The sequence below is a fragment of the Aptenodytes patagonicus genome, chromosome 3, assembly GCF_965638725.1.
Source record: "Aptenodytes patagonicus chromosome 3, bAptPat1.pri.cur, whole genome shotgun sequence".
NCBI classification, from domain to species: Eukaryota; Metazoa; Chordata; class Aves; order Sphenisciformes; family Spheniscidae; genus Aptenodytes; species Aptenodytes patagonicus.
Genome location: NC_134951.1, coordinates 118,179,374 through 118,207,077, shown reverse-complemented (window position 1 = coordinate 118,207,077; position 27,704 = coordinate 118,179,374). Strand labels below are relative to the sequence as shown.

General features: G+C 47.9%; 1 protein-coding gene across 1 annotated transcript; it reads left to right on the top strand.

Annotated features, from left to right (window-relative positions):
* Positions 1 to 965: 965 nt before the first annotated feature.
* On the top strand, positions 966 to 26,763 carry ARHGEF33 (Rho guanine nucleotide exchange factor 33). The gene is made up of 16 exons (XM_076335585.1): positions 966 to 987; positions 4,363 to 4,412; positions 5,433 to 5,480; positions 10,477 to 10,641; positions 12,264 to 12,385; positions 13,301 to 13,443; positions 14,796 to 14,855; positions 16,079 to 16,294; positions 16,928 to 17,057; positions 18,390 to 18,522; positions 19,349 to 19,432; positions 20,301 to 20,384; positions 21,193 to 21,341; positions 22,218 to 22,403; positions 24,120 to 24,873; positions 26,626 to 26,763. Exons 1-16 carry the CDS (start codon positions 966 to 968, stop codon positions 26,761 to 26,763), a joined length of 2,484 nt encoding a protein of 827 aa, XP_076191700.1.
* Positions 26,764 to 27,704: the final 941 nt, after the last annotated feature.

The following is a 27,704-nucleotide window of genomic DNA, read 5'->3' as shown; positions in this document are numbered from 1 at the left end:
AGGAGGTTATTCTAGACTCATAAATCACATCTGGTTTCCTAGTAAGGCTGGACAAAAGCAGACTTGAATTAAACCCTGGGGAGAGGAAGCATGGATGTGGGGCAATGCCCAAGCTGATAACAGAAGTGTGAGCTGGTGCAATCCATTTTTCTGGGGCTCTGCCTGCGTCATTAATCAGGCATTATCTTAAGACTGTTCCCAAGGTCCTAACCCCATTAACAGACCAATGAGATGCTTTACCAAGGGAGTGACTTGGGCACAGCATCATGCTCTGTTGACCCTGGTTTCCAGAGGCTGCAGCTCTACACTTCGAGGTGCCTTGCAGCACTCCTGTGCCTCCAAAAGTCAGGGAGACAACTGACAGAGAAAGCAGGCGCGGCAGTACAAGTGCCTCTAAAAGTGCTGGCTGGATTGTGCAGCAGCATTGGGAAGGCACTATCTCTGTGGCCCAAACACAAGTCTGGAGGACATTTTGGGTGATTAGTTGCATAGCAAAAAGCTGGTTCTTTGATGCAGAGCACCTGTGCAAGATGTTCATGTGCCATTCAAAATACATCTCATTTTCCTTCTGTGTTCATACAAGAAGCATCTTGCTGAGCAAATAGTCTCTGTGGGATTACATAGTTTTAATCACCCGTCCACGTAAGCACAAATGGCCTTGGGCTGGGAGGGAAGTGTTTGTACCGGTGTCCACTCTGCTTGTGGAGGCACTGTGAACGCAAACAAACCTTTAGGATGCCTCATTCCCCATCAAATCCCTCCTCCTCCCTCTGTTTTCTGAACTTTGAGCATCTCTGCTCAATAAAACCTTTCTGCATCTTTCTGCACTCAGGGTTCAGACCAGCTGACCCATCGCAGGGCTCACATGTGGGCAGCTCTAAGCCATGGGATGTTCCCAGTGACCAGCCAGAACCCTCCTGAGTGAGGACAGGAGTCCCTGCAAGGACGCACACCCTATAGCAGCCATGGACTCAAACAAACAAGAAGGTAAAGCATCCTCTTATTTCACTTCTTGATAGTATGAAAGACAGTGAGGAAGAAACCTGCTCTCATATGTCCTGGCTGTTGGCAGCCACCAGCCAGCCCCCCAAGAGCACTTCTTAGCCATGGCAGCTGTGGGCAAATGTTCCCTTCTTTTAGTTTCATAGAAGTATCTGGGGTTTGAAGTTTTTATCTCTTATTTTAGAAACACCTCCCTCTCCCCTCTGGAAAATAATCCTGTGGCATATATAATGTCCAACGTGGGAAGTCATTCCCCTCTCTTGCCTCGGACCCACCTCTGCTTTGGGATGTACAGAGACTTCTAACTGTCAAAAGCTATGTCTTACACGAGGGCACTGTGATGAGGATCTGCTTCTCTCCCCCACATGCTTTGTTGCAAGGGGTTCTTGTTCATGTCAGTGCCGCAACCCAGACTTCTGCATCAGTCCCAATCTTGCAAGCACGAAGACATATCCAGGCCACACTGCTTGCATGCAACCAGTCCTGCTACAGTCAGCAGCACTTCTATAAAGTCTGCAAAGGTTTTAGTGGTTATCGGCTTTAGACGTTCTTCTTGCAGAAGAATGTGGGGCTGGTGGTTGCTTTCCACGCCAAACCCCTTGCAGCCTTGCCACCTCAGAGGTGACTGTGTCCATATGCTGAGGAACTCTTCAAACTATGAGGAGCAGGGGGAGCAGCTTTAGGAGTGCCCATAACTGTCAGCTCAGGAGAGAGCGTGGACCATCTCTTTCCCTCTTAAAAGATGCTTGGTGGTGCCAACATTCATTCATGGCATAGGTAACGGAAGAGTTAATTTCTCTGTTATTATTATTCTAATTTGACTAAATTAGGTCTGTGTACCTAGGCCCCTGCACTACAGCAGGCTGAAAATGAAATTAACTCAGGGATTTTTTTCCAATTAATTGGTATGCCCCCACGGGCTGCAGATGTTCACTGCAGAAATTGGGAGATAACCACAAAGCCCCTTGCTTCCCACAGTGCAACTATGAGGAGCCTCCTCTGCTCCAGCTCTTAGCAGTGATTTTATAGAAATGATCTGGGTTTTGACTGGGTACATGCAGAAAGTGCTTCTGCTCATGCTCATGGCAAAGGTGGGAGGTAAAAGTTACAGCAGCAGGGATCCTCTCCCCTCTTCTGGTCTTGCTCAGGAGCAGTTCCTCACTTTGAGTGTGTCCAAGGACATTACAGACTGATCCGTATCCAAACCCAAATGAAAGATCCTTAGAGACTTCTGCAGGGCTTGGGTCGAGCCCTCTATGTTATATATCAGATTGAAAAACACCCAAAGAAAATGTAAGGAGAGACCACAGCTCTTCCTTGCTGTGCTGCGCTTCTACCTGACACCTCTAGCCCCTCACAAAGCTCAACATTCAATATTGTCCACCACTTTACAAAAATGGCATCTTCCTGTCCTCCCAGCATCTGGTTTGCATGGTGGTATTAATTAAGAAACATGTCCTCTTGCTCTTTTTGGGTCAGTCATTACCATCCCACAGTAAGAGTACAGCAGTAACATTTACATCAGAACAGACATGTACCTCAGTTTTCTTGATTCAGGAGGACCGCAGTACACACTGGCTGCCTTCTCAAGCCTCAACTCCAGGCATCATGAGAAAGCTTCATCGTTCACTTCAGGCCAAAAGTCGGTTTCTAGATCATGGGGTTGCAGAGAAAATCTGAAAAAAAGATCCACAAGGGCCAAAGCTGAAAATGAAAACAAACTGTCATTTAAAAGATGAAACCTGGGACTTGGTGCGGGCTGGCTGACGAGTTTTGACCCCAAACAGCTGGCAGTTTGGGGTCATGGTTACTTCTCCCAGTCAGCCTGCTGCCCCTTGTTTTCCCAGGAGGAACCTTGGAGGATATTCCCCGGAGGGTTAGTGTCTGACCCTGCTACTCAACCCCACAGCTGCGAGACCAGCCAGCACGGGAAGAAAGCGGCACATGGGCAGAGAGGGGCACACGGCCTCTCCTCCTCTGCCTCTCAGTTCTGCGAGTCGCTGGGGAATTTGCTTACATTCCTCTGAATCAGGACAAATCCTAGAGACCAGAACAGGGCCAATTCATAGGTGCCCTTGGTGGTAACCCATATTCCCCCTCAGGGGTAAAGAAATCAGAACATAGCTGTGCCTTGTAAAGCTCTGACTTCCAGGCTTCAGCTTTCCACTTCATGCACTTGCTGCCTGTATAGAGTCCACTCTGCACCATTTTCAAGCCCCTGCAGGACTGAATTGCTGTGGTCTTAAAGGCCCAGGTGGGTAAGGCACTGAGCATCTGCAGCCAGCATGGAAAAAGGGAGCTTGGCTGCCCCTAGAATTGAGCATGGTGTCACCGGTCATGTCTGTGACAGCAGAGATAGGTGAAGCAAATTCTTAGAGGCAAGAGAAAACCCACCTCATGAAGTGACATTGCCAAGGGGAGGCGATCCAGACGATGAACTAGGTGGCATGTTTTTTTCTGGGAGTGAAGGCCAGCCAGGGAGCCTGATGCAGGGAATAACATGGGAACTGATGGCCATTGGACTGCAATTCCCTCAAAGTGCAATGGTGGCACAAACAGTGATAATTTCTGTTGGATAACTGAAGGTTTCTGCACAGAAGAGACAATGTTAGAAGAGGAAATAATAAATACAGACTTTTTGCTTTCAATCAAGAACCCATTAATACCTAGAGATGATGTCTCTGGAGTGTCCAAAACACTTCTGCAAAATAGATATAAGCTCCTCCATGAGCTAAGTCTGTTCCAGAAATGGTAAGTCAAGCTCCATTGTACAAGATCAGGTGGGATCACAATGCCACAAAAACCTAGGAATGATGAAACTGATGAAAAGATGTATTTTTTGGGTGTTACAAAAGTCATGATTACTGCTTGGAATGCACTGTGACAAAAATATAACTTAGGGCTTAAAATATACAGATCAGATCAGCCTTTTGTGGAGATAATAAAAATGTACAAATATAGTAGAGGATAAAATTTACAATTTCAGGAGAGAGATGGATCAGTAATGCTTTAGGAGAAAAAAACCCTGTTACTTAAGGCTGGTACACAGAACTGAACTTCACAGGGAGCAATTTAGTCCTGATTGCACATACAAGGTTTCTCACCTCTTCGCATGGATCAGCTTTGGACAGACACAGGACAGCAAATGAGGTGAATTTAACGTCTGATTTAGGTGAGCCATTCCTGTTTTATAATTGCAGTTTATTTTACAAATGATATGGTGTTAACATCTCCTAAAGTGAGACTTGAGTCCTTTAAAACTGATTTGTACCTCAAGAGGGACTTCAAACCCTCTGTTCCAGTTATTTATAGCAACCATAATAAGTCATTTTAATTGACTGAAGTTCTTTATTCCCACAGGGGAGACTGAAAGCGTGCCTGTGAGTACCCCTGCAACACAGATTTCCCAGGTAAAGATGAGCAAAATGCCCTAAATAACTCCAAGAGTTTAAAGAGTTACTAACAGATAAACAGTAGTTAAAAAGCTAAATTAAGTGGAAGGAAAAATGTAGGCACTTAAAAGGAACATGGTAACTAAAATGTGCACACTGCATGAATAAATGTCATACATAGCACATCTTGGGCCTCATCTTAAAAGACACTTCAGTAAAATTTCTCTGCTCACAACCAGTTGTGTTTAGACAGATGATTTGTGAGCTCAGCTAATTAACTAGCTGGCATCATTAGCATCAATTAGAGAATGTCAGTTCACTGGGCGGGAGGGAGATTTCATGGCTGAGCTCTGATGAGCTTTCACCAAACCCAATGAACTGTCCCAGGAGCAAGAATGTATTGATTGATATGGGTGGGGTGGGGTGGGGTGTGTCTTCCCCAGCAGGGAGCCAAATCTCCTGGGGGGCTCTGGGTTATCCTGGCAGCCTCACAGCTCCTTGGACCGTGGAGTGCTCTTCTTGCCTGATAATCCAGAGCAGCCAGGCCGGCCAGAGCATTGAGTCTTACTGCATGTCTCTGTCTGGCTCCCCAGCCAGGAGCTTGGAAACCCTGTCTTTGAGCCCATGTTGGCTCAAGGTGATCAGGACTTCCAGAGCTCTGCAGCTGCTTTTCGAGTTGACGGTCTTGCTGCAATTAGCCACCACAGATGCAACAAGATTGTCTGTACCACAGCCCAGTGAGCATCCTTCCTGTAAGATGCAGTTTTGGTGTTTCCACAGTGATGTTTCCTATGCATTTCCAGCCTGCAGGAAACACAACAGAGTTTTGAGCACTTTAAATTTTGGTCTGGTTCAATATGGAACTGTACTCTGAAAGAGAAACATATCCCTGAACTGGAAACCCTGACTATTTGAGACCTCCCTTGTCACCACTGCAAGCCCGTAATTGCATGTAAGTGCACCATGGCAAGTAGAGAAGATACTGCTTTCCATTAACTAGTCAGCGCTTCTCTTGTCTCATCCTCTTTTCCAATCCAGACAGCTTCAAGCAGGAGCTGTGACTATGTTGCTGAAGGGCTCAGCACAGTGGATCCAGCATGCATGGAAAGCTAGCACACTGTTGGGACGGTGTGCTGGGAACACCACACACACATGTTGCTTTCCAGAAAAACCCAGCTGAGATGTGGATACCCTAATGAATCCTTTAAATGAAAGTTACCAGCTGGCTGTCCCCTTCTGCTTCAGTGAGAGCCCTACAGACACTGCAGTTACCAAAAAAGACTGCACGGATGTGAAACAAGAGCTGATAAGCGCTTGTAGCCCCCTTTAAGTATCTCCATCCTTCTCTTATGTCCTTACCCTGCTGCTCTGCCTTTATTCCTACCATCCTTGCCTAGGAATATAAATACTGGATATACTCCTAGGGCCAGGTTCTCTACCACTGTAAATCAGCACAGCTCTGCCACTTTCCCGCTATGAGGCATTGCAAGCCTTCCTAATGATTGGCTGTAGAAGTGCTGCCCTTAAACGTAGTAGTAGCTGTGCTAGAAATTAGTTGTTCCCTAGTAAAAGCAGCTCAGAAAAATCAGATCCAGGCTTTGTGGTAAATGCTGGACTTTGTGCCAGATTAGTTTCAGGCAGTGTCCCCAGGCAGCCCTCTTTTGGGTGACACAATGTTTGTTTACTTCTTCAGATGAGCCACGTAAGAAGATGTGCAAAGTGATAGACAGTAGATAAGCTGGGGGGAGTAACAGACAGTACTTCTTCACGGCCAGAGAAGGTTTTGCTCTTTTTCTAGGATATAACAGCAGAATTATTCCTGTGCAGTATTTCTTCACCATGAGCCTGTTTTCTACTGGTTTTGACAGGCTTCAGCTCAAGGTCCCTGAGAGCAGGCCCTGTTCTAGTGTAAGAACCCTAGGCAGCTGCCAAGGGCGGCAGATCCAAATAGCCATCCCTTTGGAGACACAGAGCCCTGGACAGCTTGGCTAGTACTGGGGGAGATATGTGGGGACACAGCTACTCATGGAAGCAAGGGCTCCCTCTCATCTTCTCAGTGGCAGCCAGGGCAGTAAACACAGCTCACCAAGGCTCTGTCCTCTGCTTTCCATCCCAGCCCTTCCTTCCATAAGCCATCCCCATCTTCTGGCCATGACCGTCTTCCCTGGGCTGCCTCAAAGTCTGAACAAAGCTTTAGGCTGCAGGGATGGTCACTATCTTTTGCAAATGGCTCAAATTGCTGGCACCCACCAAGGGAGGATGGGAAGGCTCTGCAGTTTTGCTGCCTCTGGTCCTGGAAGCAGCATCAGTCCTGTCCACCCTTTGGAGACAGTACAGCAGGTGAGACAAGAGTAGAGGCTCAGCAAAGGAGATTTCACAGCTGTTTTTTTTATATATATATAAATATATATATATATATATATAAATAAAATAGCTCCACTCTTGCAAAGTAAAGTCAAAACCAGGCTGAGAAATGCTCCTTGTATGTCTTCCGATCTCACCCTTCTCCTCCCCTCTAGCCACCATTACTTCCTCCATGTGGTCACAGTTCCCCCCTTCCATGTTAGGAAACGCTTGCTCCCCTCTCCAGGTGGACTTTGCCAGAGAGTTCATATTCTCGTTGGGCTGGAAGACAAGTGAGAGTCACAAGTGACTGCTTCTCAGTGTCCCATTAATCAGAGTCATGCAAAGAGGAGAGGAGAATCCTTCATTTCCCCAAAGGCAGCTACCCACAGAGCACAGTGCAGTTACTTGGTCTTGCTAGAGATTTTACTTGCATGGTTTTTTCACAAAGAGCTGAAAATCATCAGGGCACCAGGTAAAATGGGAGTCATGGCCCCCAAGAAAGACATAATCTGCTACAGATGCATGGTGCTGGATCCCTCACTGCATTGCTTTGTCAGGTTTGAGGGTCACACTCCAAAAGCAGGTTGGGGCTGAAATGTGTATCTTGTACTAAATTATTTAGATGCCTAAATGCTTTTTTTAAACAGTTCTTGGACAGGTTCTAAGGACTCCCTGTGACCATTCAGATTAATTTATCCTCTAGGCATTAGGTAGTTCAACTTAAGTTGTTAACTTCCACAACTTAAGTGTTAAGGTGTGTATTTATTCCCATGAATAGGTGAGCCAGGGCAACACAATACAGTTAAACTGTTGCCAAGTTTCCATGGTAGCATAAAAATCTGTCTTTTTTGGTATGTGTTGCACTTTAGAAACTTTAGGAACACTGAATTGGCTTGACTTTCCAGGGGTTCACAAACCTGTGAAATGTTTCTCCGGTCCTGTAGGCATAATCACTTGGGCAAGACATAAGCATGAGCTGATGCTTCAATGGCTTCCATTTGTTGTAACAGCCATGGGATTTAAAGGATGGTTTCTACAGCTTGTCATTAGAATTGAGCTCAAACTAAAATCCACAGCTCAAGCACTACACTGCGCTCGGCAGGAGTTCAAAGATAATGTATTGCTCCTGTACCACTGCACTCAATTTTGGATCAAACATGCATCCAATATGCCACAAGGCTGTTTATGTTTCCTTTCTATGCTCTGAGCACTGAGGGCAGCAGAGGAGGGAGTTCTCAGGGTTTCAGCACTTCATATCCAGCCATATAAGCCCTTGCAGATGTGGCTGATTGATGTTGCTGGCTGCCTTCATCCATCAAGCGGCAACAAAGGGAAATGGCGAGTGTAGATGCATTTCAGTGTCTGAAATAGCCACTGCAAGCTGCATGGGGCCGAGGAAGGATGAACCGGGAAGGACAGACCCTGGCTGGGGTCTGAAGCACTGGGAAGGATACACAAAGAAACCAAGCTAGCACTGTGGCTGCAAAAGCAGAGACTGGCCAACAGTGAACCCCAAAATAACAAGTGACTGTCTGCTCTCAGATGTAGAGGATATTTTAGTCCAGCCTCTAGTCCAAATCTTTCTTTTGGCTGCCTGAACTCTGCTTTCACAGAGCATTTTGGTGCACGTGGACACCAAAGTCTCTGCAGTGGTCCCTTTTTGCTGACGCCTAGCAGTTTTTGATTCTGAAACTGCCAGATCAGCAATGGCTCCCATCCCTGTACCCTTCACAAAGGATCTGTCTAGTTTACCCCCATTCTGGAAGCATCTGAGGAGAATATGGCCAGGCTTGTGGGCAGAAACATTTCATTTTGGGCTTATTCTCCCCAGACATTGTTGTCTCCAGGGCCAGCTTCCAGACTGCTCCACTGCTAGCAAGACTTGAGGCTGTGATATCTCCATCCTGGAGCAGATCTCAAAAATAGATAGCATAGGCTAGCATAGGATAGAATAGAACAGCATATTTCAGTTGGAAGGGACGGATCTGATGAATCACCCCTTTTAACTTGGAGGAAAGCGTGCGATGCCTAGCCCTGATGCAGGCTAGCAGGGAGACTCTGCCTTGGCAATGTCAGCTCAGTGTGGAAGTGTGGCAAGCACCTGTGAGCAGGGATAGGAATATTAACATTTTGCACAGTTGCAGTACTTTATATCCCCCTACTTCTCCAGGCATGTATATTAGGATGTCTGATGATGCCAAAACCATCTGGCTCATGCCCCCCTAGGCTGAGATATCAGAAGCAGTATGGTCATTGCCTCCCTGAGCAGCCATGGCCCGAAGCAGCCCCTCTAACCCTTCAGGCTACACTCACAGGTCACTGGGTTACAATTACTGTGACACAGGAGTGTCACAGGAAGGTGTCCACTGTGGCCAGGAAGGGTGGGTGAAGGGGTTGAACCAAGGGGTCTGGAGCTCCAGCTGGCTTGGGGAGTCAGGGTTGACTGCCTGAGGAGGGAAGATGTCCTCAGCCTCCTGCTCCCCTCTGCCCTGTCCCAGCTCCTGTCAGTCCTGCTCCTCCTACCCAGGCATCTCTGGGAACATGTGTCCAGCCAGACCAGACTGGGGACTGTGGGATAAGCACCGGGGTAGGAGTGGGGATGTCAGGCAGACGTCCTCTGTAAAGACACTGCCAGTCTTGATCAGAGGAGGATGGTGCATGCCATTGCCCCAAGGTATCGGAAGCCATCTCTGCTCCATTTACAGGACTCAAGCGCCTGAGTTCCCCGGGGTGGCTGTCCTCTTACCATCAGTGCTCCAGTTTTGGACTCAGTTTATAACCAGATGTTAGGCCGAATTTCTGTTGTAAAGGTAAAAACCACTGGTACCGAAGCGCCTTGGGCCGCGACCTCGCTGTGGGCTTTGTGCAGGCAGAACGAGCGCCTTGCTCACAGCAGTGGGGGCAGAGTTCAGGGTCGCCTACCTGAGCTGCCCCCGAAGAGGGTGTCCCCGCTTAGCCCTCTGCAAGCCACCTACCTCCCCCCTCACTGCCCACCTCCACACCTGCCTTGTCTGCTTGCTATGCCAGCCTGGCTCGCCCCAGTCTGTCTCCTGCTTCACCCGGCTATCAACCGGCTGCCTCCAGCTTAGGTTGTGAGCTCTTCCAGCAGCACTAGGGCCTCTAGGGAGAGAAAACAGGGAGAGTGGGCATAGTGTCGCTGTATGCCAGCGGAAAACCTCCCGCTCCCTCCCCATCACAAGTTAAAGAGCTGCCTCCTTCCCTGGAAAGGGCCCGCTGACCAAGGACAGAGCTTCTCCACAGCCCTTGGAAAGTGAGGAGGTGTTAGACCTGTCTGGGGAGAGCACCAGCCCCATGAGCATGTAGGGGAGGAGGACGACTTGCTCAAAAACAGACATGTTATTGATTGCTCAGCTGCTCTGGGGATTGATAATCTGGCTGCTGTTATTGCAAACCTTCTTGGCATGTTTCAGGCTGTTCTCTCCGTCTACAGACTGACAGGCTGCAAACTGCCAAGGAGCCTGAAAAACTCTTAAGTCTAAAAAGGGGCACATTGACTGCCCAAGACAAACACCTCCTACCCTGTACTGAGGCTGCAGCAGGTGCCAAATCTCTCCTGTCTCCCAGCCATGACAGGAGGAGGAGAAAGAGGACAGCACCTTACAGGATGGGTTACACCCAGCCTTCATGCCATTCTGAACCATGGGTGACCCTCGGGGACACAGCCACCTGCATCTGGGAGGAGGGACTGAACCCACCGTGTTTGTGGTTCCTCTAGTTGCAGGCATTAGCCTCTGAGTTGAAGGCGGGTTTCACAGAAGCGATGCAGGAACTGTCGCGAATCCAGCATGGCGAGTACGCTCTGGAGGAGAAGGTCAAGAGCTGCCGCTGTGCCATGGAAGAGAAAGTGGCTGAGATGAAGAATTCCCTCAACACGTTCAAGGTAGGAGTGTGACCTGTGGGGGGGGCCGCATACCTGCCACATTAGCTCAGGTGGCATGGGGCAGCATTCCCCTGCCTCCATCAATCCTTCCTGCTTGCAAAGAAAATGAGCTGGCAATTGTTTCAGATGTATCTGGTGCACTTCCTTTGGCGTCGTGTCTCCCCCGACTACTCCAACCCAAACGTAACCCATGCCCTGGCCTGTTTAGCCTTCTCAATGGGCCACGAGGCAGCACTGCGAGCTACCCTGGGCACAAGCAAACCTTGCGCTGGGCTGCACATGCAACAGGCATATGGCCTGTTCACAGGCTGCCGCTGGGCCACTGTGCCATACCTCTCCCTGGGTCAGGTCTCCTGCATTTCCTGCAGGAACCAAAGCCACTGGGGAGCAGGGAATTAACACAAAACCCTAAAGCCTTTTGAAGTTGCATTCCCACACGGCTGGGAGGAAGTGCTGCCTGGTTTGATCTGGCCCAAGAGGATAAAGACAAAGGACTGGAGAGAGAGCCTAGCAAGAAGGCTTGATGTACACTTTAAACCAGCCAGCGTCTCCATGCAGAAACTGGATGACTGCCTGTGAGGAGGCAGGCAGAGGAACTGTTTTATTGTTTTTATGGTAAATTTTCCCCATGGGGTTTTGCTGAGTCAATAATACCTTGTGAAGTTAAAGAGGGCTGCTTACTGGAAAAGCCCGTTACTGACCCTGGCAGGGAGAGATGGATGGCACCGGGCAAAAGGAGCCCTGTGGAGTAAGGGAGACAACAAGAAGTGTAAGGGCACATGGCAGAGGTCTCAGAGCAACCAGAGGCAGGATTATCTAGGACATTGTTGTGGGGAAAAAGGGGTTTTAAAATCCAGATACAAGGAATTATGCAAGCAACAGGAGGGGCAAAGGCTGCTCTCCCTCTGCCTCATGCCTGTGTTGACTGTCCAAACATTGAGCTCCCAGTGAAACCACCTCCTTGCTTGGGGAAAATCCCTCTCCTTCAATTTACAAGAAACTCTTGAGTCTCTCTCCTCCATCCTGCTGCTCACATTGATGAAACCTGCAGGAACTTCATGCATCAGAGAGCTCTACATCCAAGCAAGACTTGGTTGAAACTGCCTGAGGGAGGACGTGCTGACAGGGAGGTTATAGAGCGCCTCATTTCCTTAGGTAACCAAGCTAAAAAGGCAGCTCCAAGGCCTGACTGGCAAAAGCTTCTACATGTGAGTGACCACACTGGGATTTGAACCAAGTGCAACATGTGAATATACATGCTGGAGAACTGCAGAGGGAAACATGCTTCCTCAGACCCACCTTCAAATGCCATTAAAGGCAGGAGTCCTCCCAGTGCTTTCAACTGGTGGTGGATGAAGCCCTATGTCTCCATCTCCCACCAGTGCCTTAACCATGTGACATCACACTGGCTTGGGTGAGTTGCCTGTAGTTGAATTAAGGATTGCCATGCTATGCATGGCATGTATTACAAACACTAGACTTGCAAAGAAAGAGTGTCTAATCACAGAGCCACTCTCTGCAGCACCCTGTGCATCTCTAGTGCACACCAGCCAGCATTCAAAGCTGTGCTATGTAAGGCTGATGGGCACCCTGGGAATGCTCTGCTTTTGCCTGTTTCTCAGGAGGAGCTCAGCGATGCAAAGTCAATGATTGAAGAAATCAGTGCCAAGCAGGAGGAAATGCAACAGAAAATTGAGCAGCTGCAGCAAGAGAAGCGGCGGGAATCACGGAAAGTGAAAGCTAAGTAAGGGCCCGAACTCCAGGGCTCGGGAAGTGCTAATTAGCAGTGGTGCCCATTTTGTTCATTTTCTTATAGCTTAATTTCTTAATCTTTTCCTGGCTGGACTTGTATCAACTCTGATTATTACTGGAAGCTCTAGCCTTCAGTTCACCCCAGGCTTTCAGACATATACTCCACAGAGCAAACACAGCAGAAAAACACCAACACCTCACTGGGATTCCAACAGCAAAATAGCCCCAGCAGCTTGCAGGGAAACCAGGGCCTGGTGAAACACACAGACCTGCTAGAGACACGTTGGGGCAGGAATACTGTTGAAAGTCAGGAGCCTTCACCATTACAAGCTATTGCTAAGCCACCCCCATCCAGACAATAGCACTGCAGTTTCCCCTTCCAAGTGTGCAGGACTCAGCAGGCTCCTGATGGTGCAGTCATGCTCTGCTTTCCTGTCACCAACCTTTTCTTCTCTCAGCAGGGTCATGCAGAAGCATGTTTGCACACTGCTGGGCCATACTATTGCTGTGATGAAGTAGACAGCTCACCCACCTTGGCCCTGATTAGCCTCCTTCTGAAACAGAGTTTTGATGATGGGTGTACAGCTGCCTTGATGCAAACACTTTGCAAACCTAGGTTAGCCCCTTAGCTAATTAAGCCATTTAATTAGATGAAATATGCTCTACAAAAGAACAGATCTGAAATAACCTTCTCCTATAGCCAGTGGAAGTTACTTCCAGAACACTGTTCATGAACTGCATCAAAGCCAACTCCATCAAAGCCAACTCCTTTCCTGGTCTCTGCTGGAGTTGTCCTACTTCTGACTCTGTGCTTGTACTTACACTGGTGTCTGCCACAACTGTAGTGTAGGAGCTTCACCTGTAGCATTCATACTTTCCAACTGTCTCATTCTTTGTATTTGTACAGAAGAGCACAGAAGGATGATCATGGGTCACAGACAGTGCCTACACCTCTCCAGGGCAGCCCATTTCGATCCATTAACCTCCCAGAACCTGTGCTGATCAATGAAGATTTTACAAGCCTTTTACACAACGTGACTTATGAAAAAGGTAGGAAATAGAGTAGGTAAATGCAGTGCCTTCCTCAGGAAAAAAATCCAGAAAAAGGTCACTAGGGTAAGAAGACACCAAGTTTTCCTCAGGTGCCAGCACCACAAAAAGAGAACAGGAGTGCTCCTCTTGGCAGCACTGCTTCTGGGTCTATGCACGCACCTCGGCACAGTGTCTCAGGATAGCAACCTTGGTGCTGGCCTGGATTCAGGAGATGCTGCTCTGTGAACATTGTCCTAAAAGCCATTGCTTGCCTCCTCCAAAGAAAGGGAAGCAGGCTGGATCTTCTTCCCTGTAATGCTAGTGGCACAGACACAGAGCCAAGTAGGAGCCCCTGATAAAAATACTACAAGCTGTGGATTTGTTTCTGTGTAAGGGAGCAGGGCACAGAAAGGAGGATCACAGGGACTGGGCTGACAGAGAACACCTGGTGTCATTAAGGGGCCATACCAGTGGTTGATTTGACAAGGGGACATGGGAGCTGGTACATATACACGCTAGGCTACTGATGTCACTGCTCCTTGCATATACACACTGCTAGGAGAATCACTGCCCCTTGTTAGCTGCAGAAGCTGCTAATCCATGGTGTTAGGGTTACACCTTGACCAGGAAAACACTGTTGACTGCCAAACACTTGTGAAGGTTGGAGTCAAAGAAAAGGTGATGGACGAAAGCCTTTTTTTCTACAATTAACTTTGGGGTCTAAACTGGTCTATCACTCTCTTGCTGTTCAGATAGGAAGACACTAAAAACATACATTTAAAACGTCAACAAAGGCAGAGATTGGATGAAAACCACGTGCTGTTTTCTACTCTGTTCTGCACAGAATCTGGCCAGTCATGGGCCCTGTCTGCCCTACTCTGAGGTGGTACGTTAGCCCTCTCCCTCACATCCCTCTTGCACATCCACCTCTCTCACCCACTTCTCCCACTGCCCCTTTCTTTCCAGTCGTCTCACCTCTCCACTCTTTAATAAGCTCCTTTCCACCCAAAATGGCAGCCGTGTCTCTCTGTTAGGCCTCCATCCTCCTTGCTCTGCCTGCTGGGTGCCCTCTACCCAACATGCACCTACTGAGCCAGGGCAAGGCAAGGCTGCTCAGGTTCCTCTGCAGTCATACAGCACCAAGCACAACAGGGACCCCCACATTATCCTGCCAGCAGGTGCTACTGAAACAAAGACCACAACAAGGGCCACAACAGTAAAGATCCTCCTTAGTGGAGGATCTAACAGGGGTGTTTACATAGCAAAAATGTGAAAGACTGGAGAATCTAACCATACTGACTGGGCTTGGCAGGAGGAAGCCTGCTCTACAGCTTTCTTCTCTTGTAAAGTTTCCCTTTGTTCTTCAACAGTGTCTGACACCAGGATCATGCCAATGGGAGAAGGAAGTGTGAAAGTCATAGCAGGTCCAGGTAGGAAAATACTGAACTGTCAAAAAACAGTAGGACAATGATTCAATTAGAGTGCTTGCTTTACTGCACTGAAGAAATGCTTTCAGGGAATGCATTTCACATGAATGACTTTCACTTTGCTGTGTACCTCCATTTTCATACTCGCAGTTGAGATATGAGGACAAACCTGCATCCCTGAAGTGCCAAATACTTGACAGACAATGCAAAGGATTGATATTTGGTGAGGAAAGCCTTTCTGCTGCTGCTTTTGCAGGTTCTAAGTGCCTTTGCAGAAAGCAAGAATTGAGGCTTACTGATATGGCAAAGAATAATGAGAGTGCCATTTTGCCACTTGGGAAGAGATGGTCTTTGCAGTGACTACACACCAGTAGAACTGGTGAGCTGTTTATTCGCCCACCAGCTTCCAGATTCCTTGTAGACATGTCTGAATAGTAACAGAGGAGTTTTTCTGGCAAAAATAAAAATTGGTCAGAAGTAAGAGAAGGGTATAGTAAGGGGACACCAGGGATCCCGGCCAGCAAAAGGACACGAGAACAACCAGTAAGTGTTTGCACTGTTCACTCTATAGAAGCACTCACTGTTCTGGATGGCTTTTTTGCTTGAATGCACATGAAAAAAAAGAGAGAACAAAAGCTACAAAAAAATGGTCCATTGCAACCCAAATTCAAAGTATCTGCATTAAAGCAATTCCAGCCAATGGCTCTAATGCACCTGCACCCTTCCCTACCTTCTCTGTGATTTAATAGCCTCAGACTATCAGTCCTGCTGCTGCTGTATAATCACATCACACTAACAAAAATTTTAAGAGCCATGACAGTTTACATCCATTGAGCATGGCATTTAAATCCAAATTATAATACTACTTTCTGTTTCTACAATACCTGCCAGTAAGTGTCATATTATCAAGTCCTGAAGTGTCCCAAAACCCTGAAGTGCAACCACACTTGGAATGTTTTTTCTTTTCTAACATGTGTCTAATTTTGGACCTTATTTGGCCCAAAAATAAATGCTGGAAGAGTGCAAACCTTGTTCTGCCAAACTTTACTGTTCTGCACTTGTGTTTGTAAATTAATGCTACAAGGCTACAGAACTTGTGAAGCACAAAAAATGCTTCAAACTCTCCTTCCAGTACTTTAAATGGATGATAATGCAGGTTAACTGCCTGCTGTAGCATAACCTGTCAACTGAAATGTTAAGATCCATATAGCTGTTTGTCATTGCAGGAGCAACCATAGAGACAGACGACAGCCTCAAGCCTTCCTTGACAACAGAGGGGCAGTCGAAAGTGCATCTGCCGTCAACAGTGTGGAAGCCACCCAAGGACACCAAGGACTGGGGAGATGAATACATTTCCAAAGAGCAGCCGGAGAGAGGGAAAGACATGGGCCAAAGCAGATACAGCTCAGCAGACAACATTATATGCGAACCCTCTTTGGCTGGTAAGGACAGAGTGGAAAACTCTGGCTAGAGAGGCTCAAAGCCGCACTCACATCTGGTGTGAGCTGGTAGGTAATCAGCCTCTACAGAGGGAGACACACAAGTCAGTTTTCTCCTGCTAGGGGGGAATGTCTCAGGGCCTCAGACTTCTGGCCTTTGTATTTGCTGGTCTGTGCCACTGACAGAATCACTCTGCACCCAGGACACCCATTGTCCTTTCCAAGACCTGGCAGGTTCAGAGTACTGATGGGATTGTGACAGTGTAGTTGCTTAAGCGAGTGAAAAATACAACTTCTCATTCTGCAGGAAACTGGATGTGAATCCCTGGTATGAGTTGTTTTGCCTTTGATTACTTGTTTTGTTATTCTTAGAAAAAAATGGTATTCCTAGGGGAAAGCACATTTGCTTTGGAGCTTTCTTAGCAAACTGTGGCTCCAGTCATGTCTGGGCCATGCTGTAGCATCAGGCTAGAATTTTATATTTTGGGGAAAGTAGACACACAAAGACAAGACATTGGTGTCACTTTTCAACAGTTTCTCCTTTCATGATTTAATGTCAGATCACCAGTCTAACATGAGACTGTCCTTGAGGTCAGCATTTCCTTATTTTTAAACTTAACCATTATCTTCTGGAAGCCAAAAGGCAGAACATCGCTTTGGAGCTGCTGGAGTCAGAAAGGAAATATGTCATCAACCTTTCCCTAATCCTGAAGATCAAGGCCACGTTGCAAGGGCCAGATGTGAAAAGGAGCACCAAAGAGAGAAGGTATTTGATTTAGTGTGCTCTCTCTTTTGGGGAGTTTTCTTCAGTCAATATTCTTTCTGCATCATCTTCTCCCATTTTTCTTTCATCCACACAGAGATCTTTGAACATTTAGGGCTTATTTCTAGTTGAAAATTGGAGGCACCGGAAGGTTTTTGCAGTGATTATAGACTTCCCTGCCTGTCCTTGCATCTTGTCCACCTTGCATCCCAAACCATTTCACTACTACTTCATTTCAGTCTCCTTCTGAGTCCCACCAGACTCCTATTCTTGTTTCGCATGCCTCCTGCCTGGCTGGGAACAAAGCTTTGTGCATTCACTGCCTGCTTCTCCCAGTCAACAGCTCCAGCTCTAGAAGCTGCTGTGGGCATAAGCCCCTGGCTAGTGGCTGCCATCCATCAGGTATCAATATATACATACACATATTTACACAGATACAAGACCAGTGGGACTGACCCAGCCTAACAGTTAAACCCAGCTCTTTGCAAAGGCCATCCCCTGTGGCAGCTGTCTTAGTTCCCAGGATGGGATAGATCCTACAGCTCTCCCTATTCACTCAGCTTTGGCCTGGGAGTTCCCAGCCCCTAAACACATTTGGGGAGCCCAGTCCTTGCTAGCTCTCTCTTTTTTGGCTCTTTCCACTGTCCCTACAAGTCGCACATCCAAGGATTCATTTGACAGAAGTCCACTGTGGGACATGTGGTACATGGGTTGAGGTGGACTCGCTTAAGTAGTTACATGACACACACAGTTCAAACTGAAGCATGATAGTCCAAAGTGAGTCTTTCTTTTTTTTTTTACCCTTTTTCCCTGGGACCTTTCCATCTGGCAAAATGTTTTGATATTTCACATCTTCATTCTGATTCTAGATTAAATCAGCATGAAATGACAGAAAAGCAGTAGCACATTTTGACCAGCTCTGCATCAAAGGCTTGTTAAAGGGCCTGACAAATGAGACAACATACAAAGCTGGGGACCTCTCCTCCAAGCACTCTATGGGATGGCTCAGGACCATGGTCCTGCTTCATTAGCCACAGCAGCATCGCCTTGGGCTTTTTAGTTCTGCAAATTCTGGTCAGCTACACAATGCACTGGAGAGTCAGCCTAAGAAACCTTCAAAACACTGTAATAGCAGCCTACTGGAGAGGGTACCTGCACGTACATAGCAGCCAAAACAGGGCCTCCTGATGCAGCTAGAACTCCAATAAAAGCAGTTAATACCACCTATGTTTAAAGCAAGCCTGTGCTGACAACCCATGAATGCACATTTCAGCAGTACATGCTTAGGGCTGAGCTTCTGCTCTGTGTAACCAGTCTGGTATCATCTCCCTTCAGTTTCTTCCCCAACTCTTTGCGGTACCTGGTCCAGCAGCACGTCGATTTACTTCACGCTCTACAGGAGCGAGTCCTGAGCTGGCCACGACAAGGGATCCTAGGAGACATCTTCCTGAAGTTAACAAACGATGAGGTATGTTACAGGCCTCTCTGGACTCTTCTGCTATGATTCATGATGTTGTGCTGATGGCCCACAGGTGGGCCAAGATACCTTGCAGTAGAGGAGCTGTGCTGTGAAGCTGTGGCTAGGGTAAGGCCTTTCAGCCAGCCTCCTTTGAGCAGAGTCCCAGTGCATGGTAGCCCCTTTGTTGTAGTACTTGGCTGGTCAGGGAGCCCACATGCCAGACCCACCTGGGGACATGCAGCCACATAGCATAGCCCTATAATAAATGCACGAGACCTAGACTTGGTTGCAGGAGCCACACGAGCCTCGACAGCTTGGATGTCTGTATCCACAGTGAGGGTGTGAAAAGGGTGTGTTTCTTATGCTCCCCTTCCCCAATACACTTTGCTCAGAGTTAGGACAAGTGGGTGGGCAGGCCCCTTATCCTATATGGTTTGTAGCCCCAGGTAAAACAGCACCTCCTTCTCAGGGTGAAGGTCTGCCCAACCCCTGGTGAGCCGTGGGACCTCTCCTGGAAGGATGTGTAAAAACTCATCTGATGCTTTATGAATTTTAAGAGTCTTAAATAAGAAAAGCTGCTTCCTCCCCAGCCTCTCTACCCCTCCCCATCTGCTATAAAGCTTTATACACTGTGCTCATCAGCTGAACACATTTTATTGAACAGCCTTTCCTGAGAAGTCCCAAGCTCTGAAAGCTTCACGCAGTCAGCAGCTCTGCTGCACTGATGAGCTCCCACAAGTGATGGTGGGGAATCAACAGTTTCTCGTTCTGGCTGGCTCTATGACCAAAAATCTCTCTTAAGTTTCTTTGTTCTTTTCTTTTTTCCTTTTGTAAGAATAATTTTCTGGACTACTACGTTGCTTACCTGAGGGACCTGCCAGAATGCATCTCTCTGATCCATGTGGTGATCCTAAAGGAGGTAAACTTCCTGCCTGCTTCATAGACACATAATGGCAACATGCAAGCCTGGATGTCTTCCTGTTATGCCTGCCCACAACAGGACTCTTCTGCCAGTCGACTTGTTCTGTTACCAAATGCCAGTTTCCTGAACGTTGCCATGGCTGACATGCACCTACAAAAGGCAGCTTTAACGTGTTCATCACTGTGTGTAACCAAAGCTATATTTCTGCTGTGACATGAAATAATGTCTCAGATCAAACGTCCCAGAAAGCTTGCCTATGCAAATGCTATCCAGACCTGTCCCAGGCAAACGGAAAATGGAGGACTCATCCAAACAGGGAGACCAAGAATGAGGCTATAAGAGCTTTAGAGACAAAACAGTCTCTACTGTTCAGCTTCAGGTATTTGGTCTCACAGCCTTGATTTTTGGTTTAAACTAGGAAAGTTAAATATAAAGGTAGTTTTAAAGTGCAATAACTAAACCACACTAGCTCGTTTCCAAGACATCTTAATTTAGAAGTCAATCTCATTTTGTTCAATTCATTCTGAACAACAGCATCTACCTGGGGTTTCAATGAAACTTAACTAGTGCACTTTAAAACATACACCCCTACTTAATTAGGCTGAGTGTCCCTCATAGATAATCCCCAACCTAAGGAATTTCATCCTTAGAACTAGTCTTGCTGGTGGAAGGAGTTGCAAATATCCCTTTCCAGAAGCAACATGAAGACCGGTGTATTGTCACGCACAACTGCCACTTGACTGGCGTGCTCCTGTGAACTGTTATAACTACTTACAGCACAACTACTCATTAAACCCCAGAACCATTTGGAAGCAGACATGTTTTATGGGTGGGAGAGACTCTGAAGCTGCTTTCTCTATTTCAGGTAGAAGAAGAAATCAAGTCTGATCTCTACATTCTGTTCTTCCATATAGTCCAGCGAATCCCCGAATACCTTATTCATCTACAGGTAGGGCTCCAGGATGGAAACTGTCTTGAACTCTTATCACAACATGTGACTTCTAATTCAGAGCTGGTATTCAGGCCTGTACAGGTACAGGACTTTTGGCTAACCCAGTGGGCTCTCTGAAAAAAAACCTTTGAAAGGGAAAGCCAGCTGAGAATGGCTTAATTCTCATTTTCACCTGAAGCTTGCTTCTATTTGCCAGTTTCTCCATTTGGCCTGACAGAACCAACTTTTGTCCCCTGGGAAGCTGAAAGCTCTGCTGCCTGCTGCTCTGGGAAAACAGAAGGCCAGAGATGGGGTACATCTACTGTGAGCTCCAACCTAACTTCTGTAACAGAGCTGGCCTCTTTGCTGAGTGGTCCACATGCCTGTTAGCTAAGAGACTGAGATGGCTAGAGGCTCCGAGGGCCCAACAACATTTCCTACACAGAGCTTGCTGATGTGTTCTGGTTCACAGGAGGGTTATCTGAATTGTACTAAAACATTTCAGACAAGGCAAATGACATAGAAAGCAAGCCCTATAAAAACAAGAGATCGGTTTATTTATCCAATGCTAAACTCAACCAGTGCCTCACCCACACATCCCACGATTACATTTACAGTGGTTACTTGTGTATTTGCACTGGAGTAATAAGAGGCAGGCCCCATCCAAGTCCCTCAGAAACTGGTGCTGCCTAGAAGAGCTCCCACCGTGCTCCCACTGGGCAGTGCCATGGGCACTCCAGAGCACTAATCCATGGTCCCAATAGCAACTTCTCCCCAGAAAGGGTTAGGACACCTTCCAAACAGCCTGCTCTCCTCTGTGCCCCAGAATGTCCTGAAGTTCACGGAGCAAGAGCATCCTGACTATTACCTGCTGCTGGTGTGTGTGCAGCGCCTCCGGGTTTTCATCTCACACTATAGCCTCCTCTTCCAATGCAATGAAGACCTGCTTATACAGAAGAGGAAAAAGCTGAAGAAGTAAGCACAACATCAGCTCATTCTCTCTATCACCAGGGAAAGGGAGGTGTGGGGGAAGCCTGGAAACAGGGGGTTTAGGTCCAGGCAGGATCAACAGGCACATTGCTCTGTTGAAATAAAACCAAGCCCTTTGCATATGAATGCTGGAGAAGGCCCACTATTGGCACCCATCCTCCAAACTGAGGTCAGATTTGGAGTGGGCCCTTCTGTCTAACTCTGAGACTGAAAGGAAAATCAGTTTAATCCTTCTAAACATAGCAGCCACGTGTTTCATGGGAACATTTGATTCCTTAAGCTGATGGCAAAGTCACTCCCCAGTGGAAGAATACATGGGGACTTAGCTGCTTTGGCAGCTCGGGGCCCTGGTGAACACCAAGACTGTTGCCTGAAGCCCTCATAGACTAAGACTGAGAAAGAATAGTGTTATCTTATTTTACTGGGGGAGTGGAGTGGAAGAAACAAAAGCCTCCCATAACTGTTTGAGATGAACTGTGATAGAAATGACCCTGAACGTAGATTCTCAAGTTGTGGTTCAGAAGAGTTCCTTGAAATCAAGACTTTTTACTAAAATCAAAATGTGGTTGCCTTTGCTCCTTGTGATGATTCACTGGGGAAGTAGGACAAGATCAAACTTCAAGGGAAGCTTCCAAATATGGAGGGTGGTAAAGGGCTGGAGCAGATTGCTGAGGAGGGACTGCTATCAGGAAAGGCATTAAGAACAGGACAGAAAGCAGGGTGCCCTGCTGACTGGGACACACTAGGTGGAACAGGTCCTTCCTTGGGGTGGGAAGAGGTGAACGGGAATATTAAGGTCCCTCCCAGCCCCGTTTTCTGTGATTCTACATGCTCGTGCTCATTCCCTGCCTTATTTCTTAGCACGACGATGGATTTCTCCTCCCTCAGGTCATCCCTGGTGAAGCTGTACAAAGGTCTCACCTCCCAGTGTACGAGCCAAGAGGTTTCTCCAACACCCAGTGCGACATCTGTCCGGGACAGCGGGATCCACTCTGAAGAGACAATACAGTCATTCCCACCAGCACCTTCCTCTGGCACGACAACCCCGTAAGCCTATTGTCCTAGTAGAAGGCTAGGCTGAAAGTAGGCTGAAAACTTTCTCCTCACCCAAACTATGCCAGTGACACTAGGCAGTTACAGACTGTTATTTCCAAGACTACTCCCTGTGTATGCATAGAGACATGAAGGGCTGGCTCCTTCCTGCTATCCATTACCACGTGGCTTACAAGCAGGAGTCATTTCAGAGCTCTACCCAAGGCTGTCAATGCCCTTGCTAGCTGTCTTAACAGTGTACCAGGGAGGACATGTATTTGTGTAGGCCTGGCAGCGGTGTGCATAGTAACACTCTGCATTATTCACTGTCAATGTTACAAGAGCTAGGAAACACGATCAAGGTCTCAGACTAGCAAAAAAAAGTACTTTTCCACATAGCACATCATTGAATGATGGGACTCACTATCACAAGATGCAAGTACAAATGGGTTCAAAAAGACACAAGACTAATTCAAGACAGACAGGGCTACTGGTAGCACCTGGCAATCTTTGGCCATTTCTAGCCTACTGATAGGTGCCAACTGAGATGATGATCAGAGAAGCATGCTAGACTTGCTTTTTTTCTTATGTCAGCAATTTGTGGCTGTTGTGCTTCCTTACATCATTTGACACTAACAAGAAGAGTTTGGCTTCATCATTCTGAGTCCCCCTCAAGTGGTAATGTCATTAGATCAATCCCTCGCCTCCTTCTCACCAGACTACCCAAGCCAATCTCCCTCCCCTCACAGACACGATGCTCCAGGCCCCCATCTTTGTAGCCTCAGCTGGCACCTCCCCAGTTTCCTCACATTCATCCTGAACTGAGGACCCAACATGGGTCCAGGTGGGGCCTCATCAGCACTGAACAGAAGGGGTGAAAAATAACTCCCCAGGCTCGTCTGGCCAAGCAGCTCCTAATACAGCTCAGGTCAGGGTTTGCCTTGTCTGCCGTGAGAGCATGCTGTCAACTCATCTTTACCCTGGCATTGGCTATAACCCCAAGTTCATACCAGGGCTGCTGCTCAACTGAAATCTCCCATCCTGGTCTGATGCATGGGGTTATCTTACCCTAATGCAGAGCTCTGCATATCACAAGGTTTCTGCTCCCCACTCCATTTGTTATGTCCCCAGAAGATGGCAGTGGGACTTATCCTAAGTAGCGTTTGTTAAGGGCCGTGGAGGTGCACACCCTGCACCTAATACCTCATCCAATGCAGTACTCTCTGCTGACTTACCTGGAACATATGGAGGGTAGGAGCCCTCCAAGTACTCCTGACACACTTCTGGGGACAGAGTCACCCTACCCAAGAGAGGAACCTTGTCCACCTGAGAAGACAATCAGACCACAGGAAAGTAAGACACAGCCCCTACATTACAGAAAGAGAAAGGAAATAAAAATCCAAAATGCAGATGAACAGGAGAGAGATGGAGCAGATGGCTTCTCATCTCAGTGTTTATTCATTTCATGATGTAGAGTACAAAAGTCAGCCAAAGCTACTGGATAAGCAGTTCTACCCCTGCAAGTTTGCTCCTGCTAACCCAGCCAGCCAATTTCTATTAGTGGCAGCTCTGTTACTGTTCTCCAAGATATGAAAATACTTTTTGGCCTTAAAAGCAAGAGAATGGGGCTGGGGGAGTGAGGGGGGAGGGGGGCTTGTCATGCTGTCTCTCTGTCATCCTTTAGTATTCCACTTCCTTCTGTTTTTTTTTGTTTTGTTTCTTATTTTTAAGGCATTTGATGCCCCAGATGAAGAAACCCCAGCCAACTGTGATGGAGAACATCCAGGCTGTAAAGCCCCCTGACTGGGAAATGGAAAGTAGAAAACATGAGAGGCCAGAGAACATCCTTGCATCCTCTCAGCTCACAGAGCAGGAACTCAAGGCTCTGACAGCCCCCTTACAATCCATCCCTGAAATGGAGTATGAAGCACCACCAGCTGATGCGGTGGGAAACACTGAGAGAGCCATCAGGACCTCTGTGGAGCTGCTGCAGGATGCGAGGAACTTTGCACCAAGCTACGAAGAGTTTGACTACCCTGGGGAGGTTTTCACCCTGCCAGGCCCCTATGAAGATGATGCCTTCCAAAACCTTGCTCTCTTTGAGAATTGCTCCCCGGCCTCTTCCGAGTCCAGCTTAGACATTTGCTTCCTTAGGCCTGTTAACTTCACATCAGAACCAGAGAGGACAGATCATGCCTTACAGCCATTGCCTAAGAGCTGCACTCCTGTAAGCAGCAGTACTTACAAGCGTGAGATGTTCCACAGCAAAGGCAAGCAGCTGAGCAGGTCTCTGAAGGAGCTGCCGAGGAGCGCTGAGGGCGTAAGCACCAGACTCTACAGCACACGGAGCAGCAGTGGGAGCCGGCTGCAGCAGAAGCAGGAGAGGAATGTCCAGCCTCACATGATCTCGGCCTCATCTCGAAGCTCCCAAAGGAGCTACTTCCCCCCACAGAGAGGAGCGGGTGAAAAACAGAGCTTTTTGGAAGTAAGGAGGCTTAAATAGGAGGAGAAAAAAAAAGGCACATGGTGGTGCAGAAGCAGCGGCAGCAGCAGGAGAAAGATCAAGATACAGTTAGGGCAGAACATGCCAAAATAGCTTCCAAGTCCACACATTCAAAGTCCTTTTCTGCATGTACATGCCCAAGGGAGGAACAAGACAGTTCCTTTTCACACACATCTTCCCCAGGGACAAGCATGGGCTTGAGGCACACAGCTGGCTGAGTAACAGCTAGAACACCCTTGAGACAAGCTAGCCTCTCTCCCATGTCTCTAGCTGTCACTGAGCTTCCCCCACAAGTAAATGTTTTATCTGATCAGGGTCACTAAGTATGTGCAAAGCTGTTTTAAATTAGTGCTATAGGGTGGCACCCAGTTAAAAAGGTGCTTTTCCACCTGCTGTGAGGAGTGCTGGGTTAAGAAAACCAATGGGTTTAGTTTCAGATCCTCAGCTGGTGTAAACCAGCATGACTCGGCCAAACTCAGCCCATTTACACCAGCAAGGATCTGGTCCATGGGTTTTGTTTCACCTGTGTTTGTTTCACAGATCACAGACCCATGCTAAAGTCTGTGTGAAAACAGACAGAGCCCAGCAACTGTGCCCCTCAGACAACCACTGGCATGGCAGGCAGCACTCTAGCCCTTCAGGGACATGAGGTCTTGCAGGAACAATGTTTCTGTAGTCTGCAGTGCCTGTTCAGAGTCAGCTTTGAGCTGTCACAGTCAGAGGGGAAGATGCCCTTCACACTTCCTGGGGAAGAGACCGAGGGTGCTGTGAGGTGCTTAGCTAGTTCTCTCAGTGCTGCCTGGAGAAACAACCTCCTGTTAAAATGAGGCAAGATGCAGATGAGGCTGTAGATGCAGATGATGATGGGAGGAAGGTTCCAACAGCCTGACTGAAAAGGCAGCAAGGAAACCTCGAAAGAAAAGAGAAAAAAGCCTAGTGAGTGAAGGAGGTGGTGGACTAAGCTAAGCAGGGGAGATGAGGCAGAGGGAGAAGAGCCATGGGGACACAGTCCCCCCAAAAACAGGAGCCTGTGAGCTCTTTGGCACTCACCTGCACAGAGCTATGGTCCACAGCAGGGTGCAGATGTGGAGTTAGTCCAGAACTGCAGGACATGTTCTCCCCACAGAACAAAGGAGATCACCATGGCAGTGGTGAGCAGAACTGGAGAAAAGGGACTTGCAGAGTTCCTCTCAGCAAGGCTCTGGACACTCTCTTGAAAGGGGGAGAGATCATTTAGTGGCACATTTACCAGAAGGTGTGTGTGCTAATGAAGCCTTCTGCCCCACAGATATAAAACCAGGCAGCAGCAGAGCCAACAGAAGAGTCTTTCACACCGTATCAGCTCAAGAAACCTGAAGCCTCCCTGCCCTAGGGTAAACAGAGCTCATGAGCCAGGAGAGGGTGGGAAGTTCCTTCAACTCCCCATGCTGGCTTGCTCCCTCGTTGGCAAAAGGGGCTAGTAAGCTCCCCCTAAAGAAAAAGCTTAGCAAGGAAGGCTCCAGTTCCCTCTTAACAATGCTTATCCTTCCACTCCTCTGCCACTGCCTCAGCCTCAGAGCCAGCAACAAGCTCTCTGCAGAGGTACCAGTGCTGCCAAGGCCCAAGTGACCTGTTGTCTCCCAGCCTTGCCAGCACCTCCTCACCCACCAGGTCCCTCCTAGCACAGAGACAGAGAAAGAAGGTGACAAGGATGTGAGGTTGCAAATGCTGGTTAAATTGTCTTTTCCCTTTTAGGAGCTCCATGCAGAAGACAACACCAGGTTCTGCCAGAAGGATGACAATGAGCAAACATCCTTCAGCGACCACAACCCACGGCACGAGCCCAAGGGGGGTTTCCGGAGCTCCTTCCGCAAGCTCTTCAAAAAGAAATAAGCAGCCCCAAGAAAGGCAGGCCACAGCCTAAGCGCGACAGTGCTTCCCCAGGTCCCTGAGGGTGGAGACAGACAGCAAGGCCCCAAGATCCCCCCCTGACTAACACAGTAGGTGGAGGGGTGGGGGAGAGGAGACTGTCACAACTGCCTTACAAACGCATCCTGCTCTTCCTAGCACAGGGCAGGGCCAGGCTATGGGTTGAAGTGGAGCTCAGCCAGCAGGTCCAATAAGCACATGAACTTGCTAGCTTTCACCCCTGCCTGACTTAACTTTCCTCGGAGTTTTGGAAAGCTTTGACTGAATCCCACTATCTTCTCCTCCTCCTCATCCCCCAACGCTGCTTGATTTGCCATACATCTTTGCTCTTCCAAATTCAAGCCAGGTCTAATTTGGGCTCACCCACAACAGAGGGGTTACCTTTGCAGCTTTGGCATCCTGGCCAGAAGTCTGAAATTCCCCTCTTTCCTCTACTTTCCGAAGAAAAACCACCATCAAAGATGTCTTCCAGGAGGCCAGCTCACATTACCCTGCTGGTTTGAGAAGGTCTAATAAGTATCAGCTGAAGCACCTGGGCTTTGTACTGCTTAACCAGCAGCATCCTTTCTTTTGGATTTCCATCACTCCCCAAAACCCTCCTTTACCTTTTATGCGGCCTGCTGTTTCTTGAATTGCCTCCTACTGTATGAATCTCTGCTCCTGCTGTTGGAATTGCCTGTCTCTCCAGGCAGGTGATGCAGGCTGAGCCCAGGGCCTGCCACAAGAGACAAAGACTCTTCTCCACCTTATCCCCACCGTGGATCAATGCAGACACTGACACAGTCAACCAGTGTCCTGGCTCCTGGTCTGTAATACACCTGAAATACTCTTTGCTAACTCTCTCTTTGGCCTGACACCACCTTACGAGCCCCACCATGTGCAGCACCCTGCTAAAATTGAGGCAC

Excerpts from the sequence above, each read along its gene's own strand:
- ARHGEF33 (XM_076335585.1), top strand. The coding sequence starts at position 966 with ATGGACTCAAACAAACAAGAAG. Across the intron at positions 988-4,362 it reads GGACTCAAACAAACAAGAAG|GGGAGACTGAAAGCGTGCCT; the intron begins GTAAAGCATCCT and ends TTATTCCCACAG. Across the intron at positions 4,413-5,432 it reads CTGCAACACAGATTTCCCAG|ACAGCTTCAAGCAGGAGCTG; the intron begins GTAAAGATGAGC and ends TTTCCAATCCAG.